At 39.4% G+C, this 23,926-nt stretch overlaps 1 protein-coding gene across 1 annotated transcript; it reads left to right on the forward strand.

Annotated features, from left to right (window-relative positions):
- Positions 1–1,059: 1,059 nt before the first annotated feature.
- Positions 1,060–19,600, forward strand: PTGDR (prostaglandin D2 receptor). The gene is made up of 2 exons (XM_019725839.3): positions 1,060–3,257; positions 9,514–19,600. The coding sequence occupies exons 1-2, from the start codon at positions 2,325–2,327 to the stop codon at positions 9,745–9,747; spliced, it is 1,167 nt and encodes a 388-aa protein (XP_019581398.2). The 5' UTR covers positions 1,060–2,324; the 3' UTR covers positions 9,748–19,600.
- The last annotated feature ends 4,326 nt before the right edge of the window (positions 19,601–23,926 follow it).

Raw genomic sequence — 23,926 nt, forward strand, 5'->3', positions numbered from 1 at the left:
GCAAAGCAGGCAGGAAAACAGCCGGAAACCCATGGTAAATGCCAGCTACACTGACCAGGAGGAAACATGTGGTTTCCTGAATTGTACCCGTTCAAGACCACTAACTTTGAAGCATGACATATATAAACCATGTCAGAGAGCCACAGTTGTCCCTTCAGTCACACTTTGGAGTTATTTTGAAAAAGTTGTTTACAGTCCTGGGCTCCTCTCTCCCTGTGCTGCTCTTAGAAGGAGTATGGAGGTGAGGTAGCTGTAACACAAAAATAAGGGTGCAAAGAACTGGTGTAGGTACACTTCAGAGAACACCCCTACAGTGTCCTTAGAGGAAGATTCTTAAGCTCGAGTCTACTGGGCCTTTTCTGGGCACCATAGTGGGACTTCAGGAAACAGTGAACACCCTGTAATTGGTGTAAATTGTAAGTGTGTGTGTGTGTGTGTGTGTGTGTGTCTGGAGAGATCTCAGATTTCATCAGATCCTTGTGTCTTTTGGTTATAGGGCCTTCTTTCTTTCACCTCATTAACTCAAGTGGGCTCTTCTGAGCCCATCATCATTCATTAGGGGCTGGAGGCGGGGATGAGAGGGAGAAGGTAGAAGACAAGGGAACTAATGTGTGGAAAGCCTTCTATTAATTGAGCGAATAGATGTGCATGGATTAGAGAGTGCCCAGCATAAGGGCCTATAAATTTTCACTTTTATTATTACTATTACTCTATAACACTTTATGCTTTCTCAACTTCACAACACTGTGACATCAGCATAAGTCCCATATCCTATTTATGAAGAAACAAACTCAGAGGGATTGCAGGGTCACACAGCTACTGGTAGAGTTCAGAACTATCTAATTCCAAAGCTTGGATTCTTTGTCTCCATCTGGTGGCCAGAATTATTGGCCAGGCTTTCAGTATGGAGGCAGGCTCTCTGGCTACCCTTAAGGCTTTCACATTCAAAGCTCAAGGATCTTATTCTCTCCCTGGGTCTGTCCATCAGAACAGGTACTCAGCCTAGAAATGAGCTTCTTCAAGCCAAGGCATATTCTATTTGCTCACATACTATGGCCCCAGTCATCCCACTCAAATTCCACGCACAAAGCTATTGTCTATCCCAGGGTATCGAGTGATAATTACAGAAATAAATCAGACTTATCATAATGAACTCCCTTGCCTCTGTGGCACAGCCCAGTCAAAGGTCAGAAGGGAAGAAATGTATTCTAGGAGTCACAAACTTAGAGCGTGAGAACGCTCTAAATCGAGTCTACTGTTTTCTGGCTTCAAAATTTATGCTAAAAACTGCAGTTAAACATCAGCTACTAAAACAGCTGTCCTAAAACTGGTGAGCATCCTGACAATTGCTTTGTACTGAGCACTTCTTATGCGTCTGCACTTTACATGTTATCCCTATGCCTCGAAAGAGCCAGTCAGGTTGGCTAGACGTTACTTCTTGAGAGGTTAAGCAAGGCCCTCGGGGTCGCACAGGCAGTGAGTAGCAGAATTAGGACTTGAGCCCAGGTCTATTTGATGACAGCATTAAAGCTCTTAACAACACTCCTCCCACTGTAATTCACGTACCCAGAGCTAACATCTCCCTTGGTTTTCCCTGCAGCCACTTCCCGGAAATCTGGCCAACCTTTTGGGAGGAGAAGCCAATACTGACCGGCTCTATAAATATAAGATCCAGGTTTCTGGTCCAGCTTTGCCACTTACTAGCTTTGTCACCTAGGGCAGATCACTTAACCTTCCAAGGTTTCGGTTTTCTCACCTACGCAATGAAGGGCATTTTTCATTGGTGCACAGATCAAGAAGAGAGTTTGAACTAAGGCTTAAGTGTTATGCAAATGTTAGTTACCTTTATACCCTCCTTAACCCACTAATTCAAAAACTAGGTGGTAAGCCTTTCCCAGCCTCCTCAATGCCTTCATCTTCAGCGTTCTTCTTGGACACCACCAGAGTTCCTCCACCACTTCTTTGCAATACCTTCCTCCCTGGTAGCTGTTGCTTAATTTCCCCTCCATGTCAGTAGTTCTGTTGCCTCGCAGGAAGTGCTGACCCGGGGTGCTCGGGATCTGGCCACTTTCCTTCTTTCTCTCCGACTCTGAGCATGAGGGTCTGCCTCTCCTTAGGACCAGAAGCTTTGGGGTCGGGGTCGAGCTCTTCGCTGGGCTGCTCCGCGCTCCTCGGGGCCGGCGCCGGGTGCGCAGCGAGCAGCTCGTCCCGCCCCTCCGGGAGGGGTGTGACCTGAGAGTTTAGATAGGAGGTGCCGGCTGTCGGGCACACCCGGCGGCCCGCGGAGCTTCCTCAGCGGCGCAGCCTCTCCTCCCGAGGCGCGCATGGAGCGGCGGGGTTCTCCTCCGCACCCGGACGCCGGGGTCCTGGCCCTCCCGCAGCCTCCACTCTGGCCCACCGCGCCGCCCACCATGATGCCGTCGTTCTACCGCTGCCAAAACATCACCTCGGTGGAGAAGGACTACGCGGCGACAGTGGGCTGGGTGCTCTTCAGCGCGGGCCTCCTGGGCAACCTGCTGGCTCTGGGGCTGCTGGCGCGCTCGGGGCTGGGGTCGTGCCCGCTGCGCTCACCGCGCCCGCCGCCATCGGTCTTCTACGTGTTGGTGTGCGGGCTGACTGTCACCGACTTGCTGGGCAAGTCCCTGGTGAGCCCCTTCGTGCTGGCGGCCTACTCGCAGAACCGGAGCCTGTGGGGGCTGGTTCCCCCTCCTGGCCCCTCGCTGTGCGAAGCCTTCGCCTTCATCATGTCCTTCTTCGGGCTCGCCTCGACGCTGCAGCTCCTGGCCATGGCCGTGGAGTGCTGGCTATCCCTGGGGCACCCCTTCTTTTACCGACAGCACATCACCCTGCGCAGGGGCGCGCTGGTGGCGCCCGTCGTGGGAGCCTTCTGCCTGGCTTTCTGCGCGCTGCCCTTCGCGGGCTTCGGGAAGTTCGTGCAGTACTGCCCCGGCACTTGGTGCTTTATCCAGATGGTCCATGAGGAGCGCTCGCTGTCGGTGCTGGGCTACTCAGTGCTCTACGCCAGCCTCATGGCGGTGTTGGTCCTCGCCATCGTGCTGTGCAACGTGGGCGCCATGCGCAACCTCTACGCGATGCACCGGCGGCTGCAGCGGCTCCCGCGTTCCGGGACCAGGGAGCGTGCGGAGCCCAGCGCCGGGGACAAGGAAGCGACCCCGCAGCCCCTGGAGGAGATGGATCACCTCCTGCTGCTGGCCTTCATGACGGTGCTCTTCACCGTGTGCTCCCTGCCTTTAATTGTGAGTCGCTCCTCGCCAAGCCTGCGGGGGACTGGAGCGCATCGGGCAGCGGGTGCCCAGCGGGAAGGGTGGGCGTGTTGGACGTGGCGCAAGAGAAACTTTAAATGAAAGATTTTCCTTTAAATGAAAGCCAGAGCCAGGAGGGTTTGTTGCTGCGCTCCCCAGATCCGGTTCTTTCCCTTCACAGCCCCAAGAGGTATAACCCAATATGTTGAGCGAGAAGAGGGAAAGTCAGAGGGAGGAAGGGAAAGACAGAGTTCAATGGTGTCTCCTGAGCTCCGTGAAACGTCTCCAGTTGACAGAACCCCCTCCTCTCTGCTTCCCTCCGGGAAGATTTGTTATTTTTGCGCTTCAGAACGCTGAGGAACAGAACTTGGTTTCTCCTTGGCATATGAGTCCTTTCCTACTTCCCGATAGCTAGTTAATGTTTTGTTTCATTATACCTGCCCATGACTTTAGTGGCGTCAGAAATGGGCGGATGGCGTCTGGAAGTTCTCCCAGGTGTTGGTGTGGAAAGGTAATAAGGGAAGATGTAATCTTACCAGAGTCATTTGCAGAGGTACATGACTAAAAACATAGATTTGGTTTTTAAAACCTCGTGCGTAAAAAACTTTGAGGAGTCTGGATGCTGTTTCTGGTGCTACTACCGCGAAGGGTAGAGGTAATAAAGGCGGAGAGGCTTTTTGGACAGGCAGATGTGCAAGTACGTTTCAGCCACTGGTGACGTTTCAATAACTTGTTTTGACAGGTTGGTTTTGTTTCAATCTTGGCAGGCAGGGTGACATGAAAGCCATTATCTCGGGGTTGCAACTTACCTCATGGTTTTGAAGATATTCCCTTGTAGGTTCCCCGCCAAGACACCTACGAGTGTGGCTGAAGTTTGAGAAAATTGTTTTAGTATTACTCCTCTCCCTCTCCCCTAACCCCCATCCCTAGTGTAGCTGTTCCACATGAACAACATTTTATAAATACATTGTCAATTCAATGTCTTTGGAGTCCTGAGACTTCTGTGAATTGGAAAGTTAAGTTTCTTATGGAAACATAGCAATTTTGGATGTTACTGTCAAGGGTGGATGAAGGTGAAATATAATGAGATTTTCCTTTAAATGAAAGCCTTAATGTGGGAGGGGCGATGAGTGGTCTGTAGTAGCATCATCAGGCAGAGTTAGGATCAGAACGCCTCCAAGTAAATAAACAAATCTGTATCTATATAAATAGATGTCGGTATAGGTACAGATATTTAGCAGTGGTTCTCAAACTTGACCATGCTCAGAATTATCAGCAGGACTTTAAAAAACACAGATGACTAGGCCCCAGTCCCCAGAGTTTCTGATTCAGATGATTTTGAAGCATTCTCATTCTTAACAAGTTACCGGGTGTGGTGGAAGCTGCTGACCTCGGGTCACAGTTGGAGAACTACACTGTAAAGCAGGAATTGGCAAACCACAGCCCACAGGCCATATCCATCCTGCCTGCTGTTTTTGTACAGCTCTGGAGTTAATAGTTTTCACAAATGAACATTTGCAATCAATTTGATGACAGGACACACAAATTCGGAACCCAAATTAAGCCAAATATTAGTCCACGAAAAAATATACTTTTATTTTTCTCCTTAGTATTACAAAATTTGTAGTTAATTATGATTATGATTACATTTTTAATTTTATTAATAAAAGTTGTGGAAATGTGTTTTCTCTTATCATATAAGTACCTACCGAATAGTCACTATTTGCCTCTTAGCCCATAAAACCTACAATATTTACTGTCTGGCCCTTTTTACAGAAAATGTCTGCAGTTCCTGTTCTAAAGTAACAGCCTTCTTTACCTATGCTGTGATAGAAGCAGACAAGAGCCAACTGCATGGATATCATGTCCTGAGTTTGAGTGTTTTTAGTAAGAATAATAAAAAATCACTGTATAATACAGTGGAAAGAACATTGCATTTAGACACATCTCTAAGGGGATTTAAATAACTCATATGGGATTACGAAAATTGAAGGAAATAATGGATTTAAAAGTGATTCCCTAAAAAACTTGTAAAGTTCCAAAGATATGCAATGCAAACATTCTTACAGAAAGCATTCTTACAGGAACTGTCATTTTCTAGAAAGGATAAGGGCCTCAGCAATAGACATGGATTTGGATCAGGCTGCATCACTTATTAATGATGATAGTGGCTTATTTACCCTTTCTGACCACAGGTTTCTCATCTGTCAAATGAGGATAATCATACTTGTTCTGTAAGATAGTTATGAAGATTTGAAGTAACATATATATGAAATTATATATATATATATATATATATATATATATATATATATATATATATATGGAGAGAGAGAGAGAGAGAGAGAGAGAGAGAACCTAACCAGGTGCCTCGCCTAAAAAAATGAGTGTCACTATTATCACTAATCATTATTTCCAGTTATTATTGCCGACTGGACATAGAAAATTAATTTAGAAATATGGTCTCCAGAGGAGATAGCATTATATTCTAAGGCAGTGGTTCTCAAACTTGTTTTACTTGAAGAACCCCTTTTTACTCTTAAAAATAATTAAGGACCTAAAAAGCTTTATTATATGCATTATATGTATCAGTATTTATCATATTAAAAATTAAAAATAAGAAAAATTTTAAAATACTATTGCAAAACAAATTATCAACATGTACTTGTGTTTTTGCAAAGGTGCAAGGGAAACTTTGGGATTTCAGAATGATTAAATGAATGATAATAAAGTTATAGAAATTATAGCAGATAAAACAGAAAAAAAAGCATATTAAGAGCTCAGAAGTACTAGGAACAGTCGGTGAAAATGCACATACGTATTTCCTGAACCTACTACATTGGAAAAGTCTAGAAAACACAAGAATACACAAGCACATATTCCATTAGCCATGGGGGTGCTGATGTCATCACATGTCACATAGCCTCTGCAAAACTGTTCACCTGTGAGAAGATGAAAGTGAAAAAGGCAAATAACGTCTTTTTTAATGAGTGTAGTTTTGACCCAACAGACACACTGAAAGGGTATTGGAGACCCCCACACTTTGAAAGTCACTTTTTTAAGGAATGGATCTAGTGACTGGAAAAAATAAGGCAGTACGTGAAGGGGGAAAGACTTAAAAACAACAACAACAACACCTTACTCATAGTATAAATATTATATTTCATTAAGCCAGTGAAAAGTTTGTTGCAGTATGATTTTTAAAAATTAACTTTGCTGTAATGCTGAATTAAAGCAAAATACTTAACTAGATTAAGTTTTCAAATTTCCAATTTGATACAGTAGAAAGAAAGTATAGCGAATGCGGGGTGAGCTTCAGAGTCAATTTGAAGCACATTCTCTAATGAAACACATTCTCTAACATATTTTCATCAAAGTTATTCTTACCTTAGGAGACCACAGTTTGCATTGAGGGTTGTTGATAGGGGACCGAGGGTGGACGAGAGAGGGTGTTCATGTGTAGATTAAATGTGTTAGTTGAGAGGTCTAGATGCCAGGTAAAAATAAGTATGAGCTTGTGGGATTGCATTTACCAAAATCCATGGAGTCAGAGAAGTGATAGAGGATATCCTACATGTACTGATAACTCGTGTGTGTGTGTGTGTGTGTGTGTGTGTGTGTGTGTGTGTTTCATTTTGCTGCAGAAAGAATGGGTGGGATGCTCCTGCCAAAGGAGATGGTTAGAGGCAAGTAAGGGATGGTAAGCAAAAGATGGGCCCAGGGGACAGGGTCTGAAGTGGATTTAAAGGGCTAGAGCAGGGGACAATGTCTAGCGTATTGTGATGGATGGACTGGATAGAGGAAGGCGTTAGAATCCAGAGAGCCGTCTGGAACAGAAATATCCCAGCAAGATCATTCTCCAGTGAGTGGGCAACAGCATTTTCTCATGGACTCCTAAATCCAACAGAGGGCGTTCTTCTCACAATGATTTTCTTTCTGTAAATGGAACTACTTAAAAAATGCCAGGTGTATATTATGAGGTTTGTCGTTTTAGCATCTCTTATAGGAGCAGTGTATGAAGTATGTCCTCAAGAATACTATTGATTGACAGAGACTTTTTGAAAGTCTAAATTGTGTTCAAATTGATATTTTGTGAGAATTAATAGAATACGTACTTCGGGTCACTGTCATGAATGAAGTTATGTTGTGTTTTTAGTAAACTCAAAAAAATAAAAATAAATTAAATTAAATTGAAAGGCCAGGTATAGAGCAATACATTTCTAACACAAATCAAGTGACTTGAAAATAGAAATAACCTAGCAATATGCAATAGAATTGACTTGGAGAAATACTGCATAGAAATAAAATGGTTTGTTTTAATTACATGAGTACCATTCAGTTACCCAGATCCCAACTAATCAAATATTCTGAAATAGTTGGAATTATATTTTGCTGCACTGCACTTTGAGGAGAAAGAAGCAAATCTAAAGACAAAGTCACATAAAGCTTTGTTTTTTAAATCAGCTTAAGTGCATAGCCATTGGCATCAGTTATCCATTCAGCACATATCCGTTATCTACAACATTCAAGACACTGTCATCCATTGCAGGGATCTAAAGTGAGAAAAACATCACATCTGCTGAAATACCAGGGGTGGGAGGGAGTTTAGAGAAGGAAAGGAGTCACTCCTAATTGACAAAATAATAATATTTAATTATTGACTTCTTTTATATGGTAGGACCTATTGTCAAGGTTTTACTCATAACATCTTATTCGAATTTCATAACAATCCTGGAAGGTAGGTACAATTCTATAGAGAAGGAAATGGAATAACTTGCCTGAAGTCACACAGTCAATGAGGACATTCCCTCTAACCCACATAGTTGGACTCTAAAGCTGATATGCTTAGCCACTACCTCAAAGGGGCTTCCTGAAGGGGGTAACATTTGAAGTCGACCTTGTAAAGAGACAGGGTTTGGGCACACAGTCAGTTTCCACATGTGTAAACTGGAGATAATGATCATACTTCATAGGATTTTTGTGAGGATGAAATGAAGTTTTCAAAGTACAATGCTTAGAACAGTGCCTGAAAACATGGGCATTCGCCATTATTATTACTATTAATGTTAAACAATGATGATGGGAGTGGGCTTCCAGACATGGTATAAGTATATCTTCTTAAGTGCAGTAGATGCGAGTAGCTGAGCCTACTGAAGTGCTCTGCAGAAAAGAGAGTAAAAAGATAAGGAAACAATTATGGGAAAACACATCTCCTCCAGCAGATATTCCTTGATTGCCCTAAATGGGTCTGGTGTGTTCACTTATTCATGTCCCCTCCCACAAATGTTGAGTTTGCATATTCCATCCCATTAGAGTCCATTTTATTCCATTATGGATTTAGAATCTCAGTAGGCAGAAGGAGTATAATAGCATCAAGAAAACGTGGCTGGTCTCCAAGGGAGTGGGAGGCAGTAGTGGTGCTTGTCCAGTCAGCAGAGTTGACTGAATGGCAGGAAAAGCCACGGGACAGGCAGTTTGCAGGGCTCTGAGGAGGCCACAGACACCTCAGGAAGGATGAGGACAAGAGGAGTCACTGGGCACAGGAAAGTAGGCTTGCATTTCTATGTGTGTTTTTTTTCCTAGTCTGAAAAGAGGATGTTGACCACAGAAAGGTAACCATCTATGCTAAGATGCTAAGAATAAATAACTTACATGAATTGAACTGGTCCTTTTGTAAGTCTCCTGTCTTTTCACTGGAGTATTTCCTATCTCTTCACATCGACTAAAAACTTCTGTTTCATTGAGGTCTCCATACATGTGACATGTCACAAAAGTGTGACTAATTTCTGAGCTAACTAATCAGAGAGGATAGGAAGCAAGCAGAAGAAAGTAAGGCGAAGTGAAGAGAATATGGAAAAGAATCTCTGTATTTATGGAAGTGGGGTGATGCAGTGACCCTGTTTGTAAAAGATTCAGTGACTGGATTTGTCCCACCTCAGCCCTTCCTCTGCATAGCCTGGCAGGGACCTGGACATTCCAGTGCTCACAGCAGATAGAACAGCCTCCAGGGATTTAGATGAGGTCTCTCACCTCCACTGAGCCTCCCAGGTTGACCCTGTGACTTCCAGGCACCTCGCTTGCACCCATCAGCTGCAGCGGCCTTCGCTGCTTATAAATTTACCAAAACTGAACATTCCAAGCTGAGCTGCAATGCTCTTACAGAAAAGTAATGTGTCCTAAGTGAAGTAAGTGAATGTATTGCTGCCATCAACCTTTCGCTATTATAATGGAATGTTTTTCTTTAAAACAGTATCGTGCTTACTATGGAGCATTTAAACCTGTCAAGAAAAATGAAACTTCTGAAGTCGGAGACCTCCGTGCCTTGCGTTTTCTATCTGTGATCTCAATTGTGGACCCTTGGATTTTCATCATTTTCAGAACATCAATATTTCGGATGTTTTTCCACAAGATTTTCATAAGGCCTCTTATGTATAGAAATTGTCACAGCAATTCCTGCCGAACTGAGATAGAATCCAGGTTATGACAATGTTTTACACTCTCTGTTAAGCTGAGGAATGTATCACACTTGCTGTCAAAGAACCACAACAAAAAAAAATCTTACAACTTAAATCCTTAAAAGTTATCTCCCATAACAAAACATCTAAAGGTATTTTCAAAAGTATTTGATATCTTAACTATGTATTGTCACTCTATATTCATGAACCAGTTCAGCAGATTTTTTCATTTCAGGTTATTAATAGCGACTAAAATTTCATATATTGTAAGCAGTGTTATTGGTCTTAAAGAGATGATATTAATTGTTATGACATTTGTACTTGGTGTCCCTAATTTTTTATTTAAACCCAATAGAAACATCACTGTCTAGTTATGTGATAGATGTTACAATTTCTTACCTAATTCATTTCTAGTGAAAGCTGATGTGTTTACTTTATACCATAATTACCCATTTCATCATTTTCCTTGCCAACTGATGTAAATATGCCTAAATTATAGAGACTCCTCAGAGGAGTGAGGTGGGAAATATAGCCAAATCAGGAGTTCGGAGGGGCCTTCCACAGCCACCATCTGGAAGGTGCTTACTGCCTCATGTGGAGAGGCAAAGCTATAAATAAGTAGACACAAAGCAAGATGAGACTATGCCCACAACCCAGAGAAGAAAAATTAATTTTTATCTTTTAAATTACAGTTTCTTGTGTATTGAAACAGGGATGTCAGTGGGAATCAAAATTTTAGAGTGGGCTACAAAATATGGTTTCAATTTTGGCACCTCCATTTCATAAGTTTATCATGTTAATGAATTCTTTGGGGGAGGGATTTATGATTCTTTGAAAAACAGTGATGTGTGACTTACCAGAGAGCCGTGTTCACTACCTGTGGTTGTGTGAAGCATCAGGGCATTCCACACCTCAAAAAGCCCAGCCAGGTCTCAGTCAACCTTAGCTCAGGGTGGTGGCAATGACCTTAACCTCTACCTATTAACAATCATATTCTGCTCTTTGTGGAGGAAGTAAGATTTTACTGAGTTTCCTGAGAGCTGTGCACTTTCCAGACAGGAGCAGGATGGGCTCAGATGGAGCACAACTGAGCACTTTAATTGTACATTTAAATGTTTACAAAGCTTAGCAACACTATGATCCAAAGGGAAAAGTGAGGAAAATACAGCTGCAGTTCTTAAAACAAACAAGAGACTCTAAACCCAACTCATGGAAGAACTTTCAACTTTAGTGAAAGAACAGATGGGGGACATGAGCAGGGGTTTCAGCATCTCTAGAGTCCCTTTGTACCCCAATACATGCAATGGAGAGCTGACTACATTTGAGTAGACCTGAGACCCCCATTTAGCCATCTGTTCCAAAGACAAGAGGATTTGCCTTTTGCCTTATTTGCAATTTAGCAGCAAGCCCATTTTTCACCTCTGTTTTATCTCAGTGATGGTATTAACCTGGGTACATATGTGCGAGGTATTTTTGCATAGCAACACTGTGAAATGGCCAAATTAGAAATATGTGAATTATAAGTTGAGAGTATGACGTGATGAAAAATGCAGTCATTTTCAAAGTTTAACTTTCGTTTGTATATTTATTGTGTAAGTACATGAGTGTTTTATTGTCAGAGGAAGTGCATCTTCTTTGTGCTCTCCTTTTGGAAGGTGTGGTATGATAATTGTCGAGATAATTTGAAAAGACCCCAGATGAACTAATAAACATAACTTTATAATATTTTACAGAAGATTTACTTTTCTCCAAATAAAAACAAGAAAAAGTTTTAGTTTTCTTTTTTGAATAAACAGTTTTCAGCAGTATTTCATTCTCTAACAGTTTAATCATGTGGATTGTCATAGGCTGTTTGATTAGCATTTATATTACTTTAAACAAGTTTGCATAGGTTTATCCAAGGACTTAGTGATCCTTTCTGTTTCATACAAAATGTAGATATGCTATCCTGATGAAATCCATGTTAAGTTAAAAGTCAACTCTTCAATGATCTTCATTGACTTATTCATTAGTTCATTAAATAAGTCTTAATTGACACATACCTTTGCCAGGCAGTTGGTTAGGTGCTGAGGAAAAGAATACATAAGACTCAGTGCTGGCCCATAAGCTGCTCATTGTTCAGTGGGGAGACAGGCATGTAAATAGTTACAGTAGAGAATCAAAATGTTAGTAGTTAATGTGCACATGCAGTCCTGTTAGAAAAAGAAGCCTGGATTAGGGGTATTCTGTGCGGTTGTCAAACTGCACCATGAGATGCTTAAGTCAAGTATTGAAGCTGAGTAGGGATTTTGACTCCAGTTGAAAACTGTACAAAGGATACAAGCAGATGGTTTACAGGAAACATATATGGTTAATAAATGTAGAAAATTTCCTGCCTAATTAGAGAAAGGGAAAATTAAAATCAAATTATGAAGGACCAAACAAAAAGATTATGACTCAACAGAGAGGCTGTTATTAAGTAAGAGGAACATTCACCTTCCCCTGGTGAGTTTGTACATTTGTTCACCTTTTCTTGATAGCAACCTGAGAGTGCATTGCAAGAGTCTGAAAGTGTTCTTTTCTACTGTTCCAGCAATCCCACTCTGGAATTCACTCCCAGAAAATAATCAGGGGGGCTGGCATAGTTATGTGCAAAACTTTTCTTTGTAACATTATATATAATAATAGCAAAAAAAAAATGGAAAGGTAACCATCTATATGACCACAACAAAGGTTAAACAAACTCTTCAAATCATATATATATATATGAATACATACATACAGGGGGTGCCAAAAATATATATACACATTTTAAGAAAGAATAAAACTATTAAAATTGTAATAGTCAATATATGCCAATAACAAAAGATGACTACAAGTCACGTTTGACTTCTGCAATTACAAGAGGTGCTCAGACAAGAGGTTGTTGGTTACCAACAACATCCAGACACTTTTGATTATGGCGAACTACTGTTTGAGCAACATTGACCAGTGTCCACTTGTATACGTTTTTGGTACCCCCAATATATATATATAGTATAATATATATTATATATTACATATATAATATATATACAAACGTGAAAATTTTGCAGTCATTAAAAGATGATGTTTTCAAATCATTATAAAAATTGATAAGAAAGCTTACAAAGTAATACTAGGCAAAAAAAGCATGATGCAGACTATTTTAAGATACGATCCATAAATATACATGCATAGAAAATACCTTGAAAAATAAAGTGTGAACCACAGTTACTTTTTTAATGGAAATGTTTGCCATAATTCTATGTATTTTCCATGTTTTAAAATAAGTTTATATTGCTTTCACATGAAATTATTTTTTTTAATGAATAAAAATGGACTGAACAAACAAGGGGGAGAGGCATAAATGAAAAGCTTTCTGCCCTAAAAGAATAATATGTGCAAAGCCACAGGAGTAAAGGAGGGTGGCATGTCCAGGCTTAATAGCTCCATTTGACTGATTTGGGGAATTATGAGAAAAGGTGGCAGGAAAAGAAGCTGAAAAGAGAGGCAGGTTTCACATTATAAAGGGTGTTGGTACGGCAGTTGGTGCTCTGTGAGGCCTGGATACTCACTGGAGACTTTGAAACCAAGGTGCAATCAGAATGGAGTTTGAGGAAGATCATGTTGGTGGTAGGGATTGTGGATGGGGCAACTGGGGGCGCCAGATGTGGAGAGAGTGGGTGTGCTGGGGCCTTGTGCCATTGTGCAGCCTGTGCACTAGACCAGGGTGCTGGCTAAAGAGGTGAGTGGGACTGAAACACAGCACCAGCCCTGCTTTCCTGGCTGTGGACTATATCAGCTCAGAGGAAAGGGCCCCTTTTTAGGATCTTTCTATTTGGAGGGCACACAAAGACACCATATATGTAGGCCCAGAAGTGCACTGCTGTAAAGGAGGGAAAGAGGTGAGGGGGGACTGATGGATCAAGCAGTGGGGAGGGAGAGATGGATCACACAGATTTTTAGAAGGTAGAGCCAATAGGAAAGATTACAACTTATGACTCAACTTTTGTTCTTTTGTTCTTTTAGTTGCATATATTTGACCATTTTCTGCTTTCTAGTTTCAATATATCCAGGAACAAGTTAGGAAACGAAAAAATTCTGAAAAAAAGTCTCTCTCTCTCTCTCTCTCTCTCTCTCTCTCTCTCTCTCTCTCTCTCTCTTTCTCTTTCTCTCTCCATTTCCAGTGTACAAAAGATTGGACACTGGATTAGACAAAAAGATTGCAGCATTGAATCCAGTGAAGTTTCTGGGTTATCTCTGGATTTTAATTATATACTACCCAGCTAAGTTCATAAAGGGCCAATTATTAGGAATGTTCATTTCATTCCAGAAATCCATCAAAGGCTGATTGGGCCAGGTATGCCTGTCACTTTAGGGGAGAGAAGGCATTCCACAAATACCAAGCACTTAGATGACCCCAGAACTCACTAGCCATGCAGCCTTCTTGCTCGTTTAACTGAAGACCTCCATGCCCCAGTCCAGTGCTTCTCCAAGTGCTTGATCTGCACTAGCAGCATCAGCATCCCCTGAAACTTGTTAGAAATATACATTCTCTGGCCCCACCCAGACCTACTAGATCAGAATCTCTGGGGGTGGGGCCGTAAGCCATCGTTTAACATGCCCTCCAGGTGATTCTCACGCAAGTTAAAGTTTGAGAACCACTGATTCATGCCAAAAAAAAAGACAACGAAATAAAATATACAATAAACTTCATTCATAATGTTTCTCTGACCTCTAGTTCTCAGATCTTTTCAGCTTCAGGTTAGCACTCATACCTGACTCCCAATAGCATTTTATCTGTAATGTTCTTAAGGCAGTTCCAGCATTTACATTCAGGCATCCATCACTGATTCTTTCACAGGCTCAAAGCTCTGATGGCTGGGAGGAGCCTTTGGCCCTTGGAGGGAAAGATGTGCCCTGAGATATGCTGCTTTTTCTTCACCTCCTGGAGATGCTTATTGGGCCTCAGCCTGACAGTTGTTCTGTTGTGAAAGAAAACCAACTAAAGGGCATTCACTCACAAAATCATTATCAGAGATTATGTTTAAAGGTGAGCTTTCATTAGGGATTTAATAATACTTTTTAGCTCTCTATAGAATAGAAAGCTCCATTAAAATATGTAAAGCTGTTTTTAAGCTTTTGTTATTTGATCTTTTTACATATTTTAGAAATATATTTCATCTTCCTTTCCAGGCTTTAAAAGATTTGAGGGCCAAGTACTGAACTATTTCTCTCTTTTTTTCTCTAATAACTAACATGTACTGTAGAAGGGCTATAAACACATTATAAATATATAATGGATAAAAGGTTTTCTCTTCCATAATCTTCTAAAACATAAGTATATTCAATAAGAGGCTGCTATAACTTGGTTAGAGATTCCTTTGTATCTGATGAGGAATGTTCTCACTCCAGCATATAAAGATTTTTTTCTTAGGCTATCCAAAGGTAAAAATAATAAATGCTGGGTGGTGAACACACAATGTGAGATATAGATAATCAATAATGAATTGTATACTTGAAATCTATGTAACTTACTAACAATTGTTGCCACAATAAACTTTAAAGAAAAAAAAATGCAGGAGAAAATATTTTTGTTCTGTATTTTTCCTACTGTCATAGGAATTATGGAATTTAATGTGTTTCGATTTTATCCAGGAAATGGTAATTCATAATTAACAAAATTAACAATATAAAAAGGTTTTTATTAGGCAATTTTAACATTGTAAAAACAACCTTGTTATTTTGGAGCAGAGTGTTTCATGCCATCTCTTGTAATTCCTCTCATGAGTGAGGCTTGAATTGCCAGTCTGGGTATTCTCAGTACAGCATCTAGGTGGGGGAAAGCTGATTTCACAGGTAAGGGGTGGGGCTGGAATTAGGGCTTGCTCTCCCTGCCTTTCCACAATTGCCTAATTCATTGAAACAAATCAGCAGATCTCACCTGATATCACTGAAGTGAAAATTTCAATCTTCCAGACATTTTAAAAACTGCAGTTACTCAGGAGTCAGTCCAGTCTTAAAAATATTTGCAATGAAGGTGTTTAGAATCCATCGTGCTCTGGTTACAGAATATATGAAATCAAATACAAGGAAAGGAAGAAATAAACTTGGTTTTTCCCTGTTTGCTACCTAAAAGCTAAAACCAGTAAGAACAGTAAAGCATAATCAAGTCAAATCTGATAAGAAAGTATATTTTAAGTTCATAGGGTCTTATAATGATTCTTAATTAATAGAAAGTACTTAGAATCCAATTGGAAACACAGGACAAATTAGATGTTAAAAATAATACAATGTAATGCAAATATTACCAAGTGCTATAGTATGGGGCATAGGTTTTAACACGGCAAAGCACCAAATTAAAGATAATTGATGTTTAAGATTAGTCTAGTAGCTCATTGTATAGACACCTGGGCATAGACAGCTGGGCAAACAATAATGTTTTTAACTTGCCAACATAAATTTCTTATCAGTACAAAATAGATTATAGAAACACTGCCATGCAACACAATTAATAATGAAATGGGGAAAACTTTAATTTCCTCAAATTTAAAAACCACCCAGCAAGTTCTCAATTAGATTGAAAAGACAAAGAGCAATGATTTACTGATTATAATTGGTAGCACATCCAAAATAAAATAACCCCCCAAAAAGCTACAAAGGAACCAAAGATCCATCCTCCAAATGGGAACAAAAAGTAATATCAGGCAAAGTAGAATTTAAGGCAGTAAGTTTTGCATGGTTAAAAAGTCAGCCTGTGGCTATAAGATACAATCAGTAGTGAATATCATACAGCATGGACTTACTCTGACCAAATAATATGGCAATTAAAGTACAAAGGAAAAAGCAGTAGAAACATGAGGAATGGAAAAAACCCCTATTGTCATGGATGGTTTTCGTGCCCCATCATCAATCAAAGGTAGATCAAATAGACATAAAGACATTTTTAAAAATATATTTTTGTTTTCGTATCACTGAGAACTCAGATGGATTTTTACTCAATAGGCAGAGTATAATGTATTTCAGATGGTCTATTTTTAAGCATAGGCTAAAACACAGACCTGCAATTCACTTTGGTGGCCTTAGAAACACCTCATGAAAGACATGCAGTGGTCCTCCAGAGCAGCTCAAACAGAGGTTCAACAAGAGGCATGTCTTTATGCTATTAGAATCTAGTTTATTAAGCTTTTTTCTATGGTCAAGCTTTTTTATGTCTTGTCTGAGAAGTTTTTCCTAACCTAGAATCATGAAATATTTTTCTATATTATTTTATAAAAGATTTATAGTTTTGTCTTTCATGCTTGGGTTAAAAATCCACCTGTAATTTATTGTGTGTATGGTGGGATGTAGATATCCAATGTTCTATTTTTATCACATAAATAACCAGTTGCCTCCAACTGAACTTTCTGTTGAAAAGTTCATCCTTTCCCCATTGACATTAAATATTATCTGTCACATATCAAGTTTCCAAATTTTAATGTCTATTTCTAATCCCTCTATTCTATACAATTGGCCTACTATCTTAGTTACTATAGTTTTACAATAGCTGGCACACTAAATCCTTACACCTAGTTCTTTTTTCAGGTGGGCCCTGCTAATCTTAGTGCTTTGTGTTTCTGTATAAATTTTAAAATAAGCTTGCCAAGTTTTATCAAAAACAAACAAAAAACCTACTGAGATTTTTACTGGAATTGCACTGGATCTATTGATCAATTCAGTACATCTCCCAATTTAATTAGGTCTTCTTCAATGTCTCCTTATAAAGGTTTCATTTTTTTTATTAAAGTATAATATACATATAGGAAAGAATACAAATTATAAGTAGACAGTGGAATGAATTTTCACAAAATAATCACCTAAGTAACCAACACACAGATCAAGAAACAGAATATCACCAGAATCTCAAAACCCTCTAAAATTCCCCTTTAGCTAATTAACCTCACCCACAAAGGGTAACCACTCTCTTGACTTCTAATATCATATATTAACTTTGTCTGCTTTGGGGTTTTATATAAATAGATTCACACAGTATATGCTACTTGGCTTTTTTTCACTCAGCATTATGCTTACGAAATTCATCCATGTTGTCCAGATAGTTATGTTTTATTTATTCTCATTGCTGTAGTGTGCAGTATTCCACTGCATGAATTTACCACAGTAGATTAATCCATTCTGTTGTAGATGGACATTTGAGTTATTCCTTTTTTTATTTTTCTTTCTTAATTACAGTTGACATTCAATATTATTTTATATTAGTTCCAGGTGAATAGCATAATGGTTAGACATTTATATACTTTACAAAGTAATCACCCCAATTAGTGAGTTATTTCTAATTGGGGCTTTTATAAATAGTAATAAACATTCTCGTACACATCTTTTGGGAACATATGCATGCATTTCTCATACGGATATAGCTGTGAATGATTTGCTAGGTCATAAGTTTTGTCCTTAGTAAATACTGCCAAGCCATTTACCAAAATGGATTGTGTTAATTTATACATCTGCAGCATTCTATGACAGTTCTAGTCGATCCACATGCTCATCAATATTTTATATTGGAATCCAAGATAAAAATGGCAGCATGAGGTAAGCCTCTTGAAATCTCCCCTGGAATTTACAACAAATTGAACAGCTATAACTCCACAAAGGACTCCCTGTGCAGCAGACAGGCAAGACTAAGAGGCACACTACTGAATTCACCTAAAGGTGGGCAAATTGTGCAAGCAGCAGGGAGGAGGGAAGGGAGAAGTGAGATGGGGCCACGAGGGCAAAGGACACAGACCTAGCTCGGTGCTCCAAGCTAGCTGCATTCTGGAACTACTGCAGCTGTGGGAGAGGGAAAACTCAGACTGCCAGGGCTCCACTTATGGCCCACAGGGCTAAGGGGACAGCACATAGCACAGCTGAACCCAACACTCACGGCAGAGACCTCGGAGCAAAGACTGAGGGTAGAAGACTGAAAATGGTGGTTTAAGCCCTCAATTCCAAGTAGAGAATGGAAACCTTAGGCACTGAGCCTAGCCATCCTCTCCCTACCCTCCCAGAGCTCGCACTGCTCCCACCTGCCCAATGCTAGAAGTGGAACAGTAGCAGTGTCAGATAAAAAGAACAGAATATTTGCAGTTCTGAGAACTGTGGTCCACAGACACGGACTCGCAGCCCAACTAGTTCTGGCAAAGGGGAGAGAGCCGTGGAAGCAGGATTGGCTGTGGTGGTCGTCGTCACCATTGCTCTGGGCCACCTCTCAACCCACCCTGCCCCAGTCCATATATATCTGGGTGGATTCCTGAAGGAGTAAACAGAGCTGCTGAAACACATGGGCTCTGAATCTGGTGCAGAAAGAGCTTTGGAAAATCATAAGCTCTTCACATCCCCCCATGGAGGTGGTGCCCTATGACTCAAGCGAACTGTTCGCAGAGGAAAAGCCCACCTTCCAGGGAATCCTCCCATTGTGTGAGAAGCCTGAATAGTGCAGAGAAAATATAACACTACAGTGTGAGAGAGAATATAAGGCTGCAGTCGGAGAGAAAATAAAACATTCTACCAACACGTACTGGAAAACAAAAGAAAGACCTCTTTCTATTAACCTGTTGCACAACCCACTCCTGTAGATGTCTAGGAAGAGAAATAATACATCACTAATTGCCATGAATAACCAAAGCAACAAGACAGCTCAGGAAGAAAATGAAAAGTCTCCATAAAATGAACTTAAAGACATGAAAATATGTTACTTAAATGACAGAGAATTCAAGATTGCAGTTCTTAAAAAACTCAATGAGATGAAAGAAAACATAGACAGGCAGTTTAATGAACTCAGAAATACAATCAAAGAACAAAATGAACATTTTACCAAAGAGATTGAAATTTTAACAAAGAACCAAATAGAATTTCTGGAGATTAAGAACTCAATAAAAGAAATGAAGAATGAAATAGGCAGCTTAGGTAGTAGAGTTGACCAGATGGAGGAAAGAATCAGTGACATCGAAGATAGAAATCTGGAAATGACATAGATGGAAGAAGAAAGAGACTTGAGACTTAAAAGAAATGAAAGAACTATACAAGAACTTTCTGACTCCATCAGAAAGAGCAATATAAGAATAATGGGCATACCAGAAGGAGGAGAAACAGTGAAGGGAACAGAGAGTATATTCAAACAAATAGTTGACGAGAACTTCCCAAACTTGTGGACAGAACTGGATTCTCAAATCCAAGAAGCAAATAGAACACCTAATTACCTCAACCTCAACAGGCATTCTCCAAGGCACATTGTATTCAAACTATCAAAAATTAACGACAAAGAAAGAATCCTCAAGGCAGCCAGGGTAAAGAAGACAGTAACCTACAAAGGTAAGCCCATTAGATTTTCATCAGATTTTTCAGCAGAAACTGTACAAGCCAGGAGGGAGTGGAATAAAATATTCAAACTATTGAAAGAGAGAAATTATGAGCTAAGAATAATATATCCAATAAAGATATCCTCTAGATATGAAGGAGGAATAAAAGACCTTTCCAGACATACAGACCTGAGGGAATTTTCTAACACACAACCCGCACTACAAGAACTACTGAAGGAGGCTATTCGACCAGCATAAATAGGGATAATTTGTGACAACCAAAACACTAAAGGGTGGACAGTAAAGGCCTGAACCAGAATATGGGAATGGAGAAAGTAAGCATGCTGAAGAAAATGGAATACTCTAAATATGAAACTTTTTTTTTATATAAACTTAATGGTAACCACTCAAGAGATCCAGAACTGAAATATATAATGTAATAAAAGAAGAAATAGAGGGGGAAATCATACAATACCACCACACAGAAATAATAGACAACAACAAAAAGGCAAAGAAACAATGGAGACACAGTCTTACCAGAAAATCAAAGACAGAATGATCACATTTCAATAATCACCCTAAATGTAAATGGATTAAACTCACCAATAAAAAGGCACAGAGTAGCAGATTGGATCAAAAAACTAAACCCAACCATATGCTGCCTCCAAGAGACACATCTCAGCTACAAGGACAAACATAGACTCAAAGTGAAAGGGTGGAAATTGACACTCCAAGCAAATGGTATCCAGAGAAAATCAGGTGTCGCCATATTGATATCAGATGAAGCAGACTTCAGGATAAAAAAGGTAACAAGAGACAAAGATGGACATTTCATATGATAAAGGAGACTATACAACAAGAAGACATAACAGTAATCAATATTTATGCCCCCAATCAGGGAACACCGAAATATACCAAACAACTACTAACAGAACTAAAGGGAGAAGTTGACCAAAATACAATTATAGTAGGTGACCTAAATATATCATTGACAACTATGGATAGATCATCCAAACAGAAAATAAAGAAATAGCAGCCCTAAATGACACATTAGATGAAATGGACATAATTGACATTTATAGAGCACTTCATCCTAGAACATCAGACTATACATTTTTTTCTAGTGTACATGGAACATTCTCAAGGATAGACCAAATATTGGGACATAAAACTAGCCTCAGCAAATTTAAGAAGATTGAAATCATACCAAGCATATTCTCTGATCACAAGGCTTTGAAATTGGATATCAACTGTGAAAATAAAGCAAGAAAAACCATAAATATGTGGAGATTAAACAACATAATTTTAAAGAATGACTGAGTCAAAGAAGAACTAAGAGATCAAAAGATACATAGAAACAAATGAGAATGAAAATACATCCTACCAAAATTTTTGGGATGCAGCAAAAGCAGTTTTAAGAGGGAAATTTATATCATCACAAGCCTATCTCAAGAAACAAGAAAAATCCCAGATAAATAACCTCACATTAAACCTCAAAGAACTAGAAAAAGAAGAACAAATGAAACCCAAGGTCAGCAGAAGAAAGGAAATAATAAAACTCAAAGCAGAACTAAATGAAATAGAGAACAAAAAGACAATAGAAAAAATTGTGACAAAGAGCTGGTTCTTTGAAAAGATTAACAAAATTGACAAACCCTTGGCTAGACTCACTAAGATAAAAAGAGAAAAGACACTAATAAAATCAGAAATGAAAGAGGGGAAGTTATCACAGATGCCATAGAAATACAAAGGATCATCCAAGAATACTATGAAAGATTATATGCCACCAAATTCAATAACCTAGAAGAAATGGACAAGTTCTTAGAAACATATAGCCTTCCTAGGCTGAATCACGAAGAACTGGAAAATCTAAATAGACCGATCGCTAGTAAGGAAATTGAATTAGTCATCCAAAACCTTCCCAAAAGCAAAAGTCCAGGACCAGATGGCTTCACTAGTGAATTCTATCAAACCTTCAAAGAGGATCTAATACCAATCCTGCTCAAACTCTTCCAAAAAATTTGAAGAAGAGACAGTACTCCCTAACTCATTTTATGAGGCCAACATAACCCTGATACCAAAACCTGGGAAGGACAACACAAAAAGAGAAAACTACAGACCAATATCTCTGATGAATACCGATACAAAAATCCTAAATAAAATTCTAGCAAATCGAATACAACAATGCATTAAAAAGATTATTCATCACGACCAAGTGGGTTCATCCCAGGGCCACAAGGATGGTTCAACATACGCAAATCCATCAGTGTGATACATCACATAAAAAAATAAAGACAAAAATCATATGATTATATCAATTGATGCAGAAAAAGCATTTGACAAGATATGACATCCATTTATGATTAAAACACTTAATAAAGTAGGTATAGAAGGAAAATACCTTAACATAATAAAGGCCATATATAACAAACCCTCAGCTAATATCATAATTAATGGTGAATAACTGAAGCCCATTGCTCTATGTTCAGGAACATGACAAGGCTTTCCCCTATCACTTCTGCTTTTCAACATAGTGTTGGAAGTCCTTGCTAGAGCAATCAGGCAAGAGATAGAAATAAAAGGCATCCAAATTGGGAATGAAGAAGTTAAATTGTCACTCTTTGCATATGACATGATGCTATATATAGAAAATCCTAAAGACTCCACCAAAAAGGTATTAGAAGCAATAAATGAATACAGTAAAGTTGCCAGTTACAAAATCAACGTACAAAAGTCCATTGCATTCCTATATACAAACAATGAAATCTCAGAAAAAGAAATTAAAAAAAAAAATTCCTTTTGCAACTGCAACAAAAAGAATAAAATACCTAGCAATAAACTTAACCAAGGATGTGAAAGACCCAGATAATTTTTGACAAGCCAAAAACATACAATGAAGAAAAGACAGCCTCTTCAATAAATGGTGCTGGGAGAATTGGAAAGCCATGTGCAAAAGAAGGAAACTGGACTGCTACCAAAATTAATTCAAAATGGATCAAAGACCTAAGCATAAGACCTGAAACACTAAACTGCATAGAAGAAAACAAAGGTACTAAATTTATGGACCTTGAGTTCAAAGAGCATTTTATGAATTTGAATCCAAAGGCAAGGGAAGTAAAAGCTGAAATAAATGAATGGGACGATATCAAACTTAAAAGCTTCTGCACAGCAAAAGAAACCATCAACAAAATAAAGAGGCAACCAACTGAATGGGAGAAGATTTTTGCAAACAGCGCCTCCGATAAGTGGCTAATATCCAAAATCTACAAGGAACTCATACAGCTCAACAACAGAAAAACAAACAACCCAATTGAAAAATGGGCAGAGGACATGATGAGACATTTCTCCAAAGAGGACATACAAATGGCAAATAAACATATGAAAAAGTGCTCAATATCACTAATCATCAGCAAAATGCAAATAAAAACCACAATGAGATATCACCTCACCCCGGTTAGAATGGCTACCATCAACAAGACAAATAGTAACAAGTGTTGGCGAGGCTGTGGAGAAAAAGGAACCCTCATACACTGTTGGTGGGAATGCAGACTGGTGCAGCCGCTATGGAAGGCAGTGTGGAGGGTCCTCAAAAAATTACGAATAGAATTATCATGTGACTCAGCAATCCCTCTCCTGCATATCTACCCCAAAATGTCTGAAAACATTTATCCATAAAGACATGTGAGTTCCAATGTTCATTGCAGCTTTGTTTACGGTGGCCAAGACATGGAAACAACCAAAATGTCCTTCGATAGATGAATGGATAAAGAAATGTGGTATACTATTTGGCGGTAAGAAAAGATGAAATAGTACCATTTGTGACAACATGGATGGATCTTGAGATTATAATGCTAAGCGAAATAAGTCAGACAGA

Source organism: Rhinolophus sinicus, chromosome 3, assembly GCF_057876585.1.
Source record: "Rhinolophus sinicus isolate RSI-liver-muscle chromosome 3, RSI-T2T, whole genome shotgun sequence".
NCBI lineage: Eukaryota > Metazoa > Chordata > Mammalia > Chiroptera > Rhinolophidae > Rhinolophus > Rhinolophus sinicus.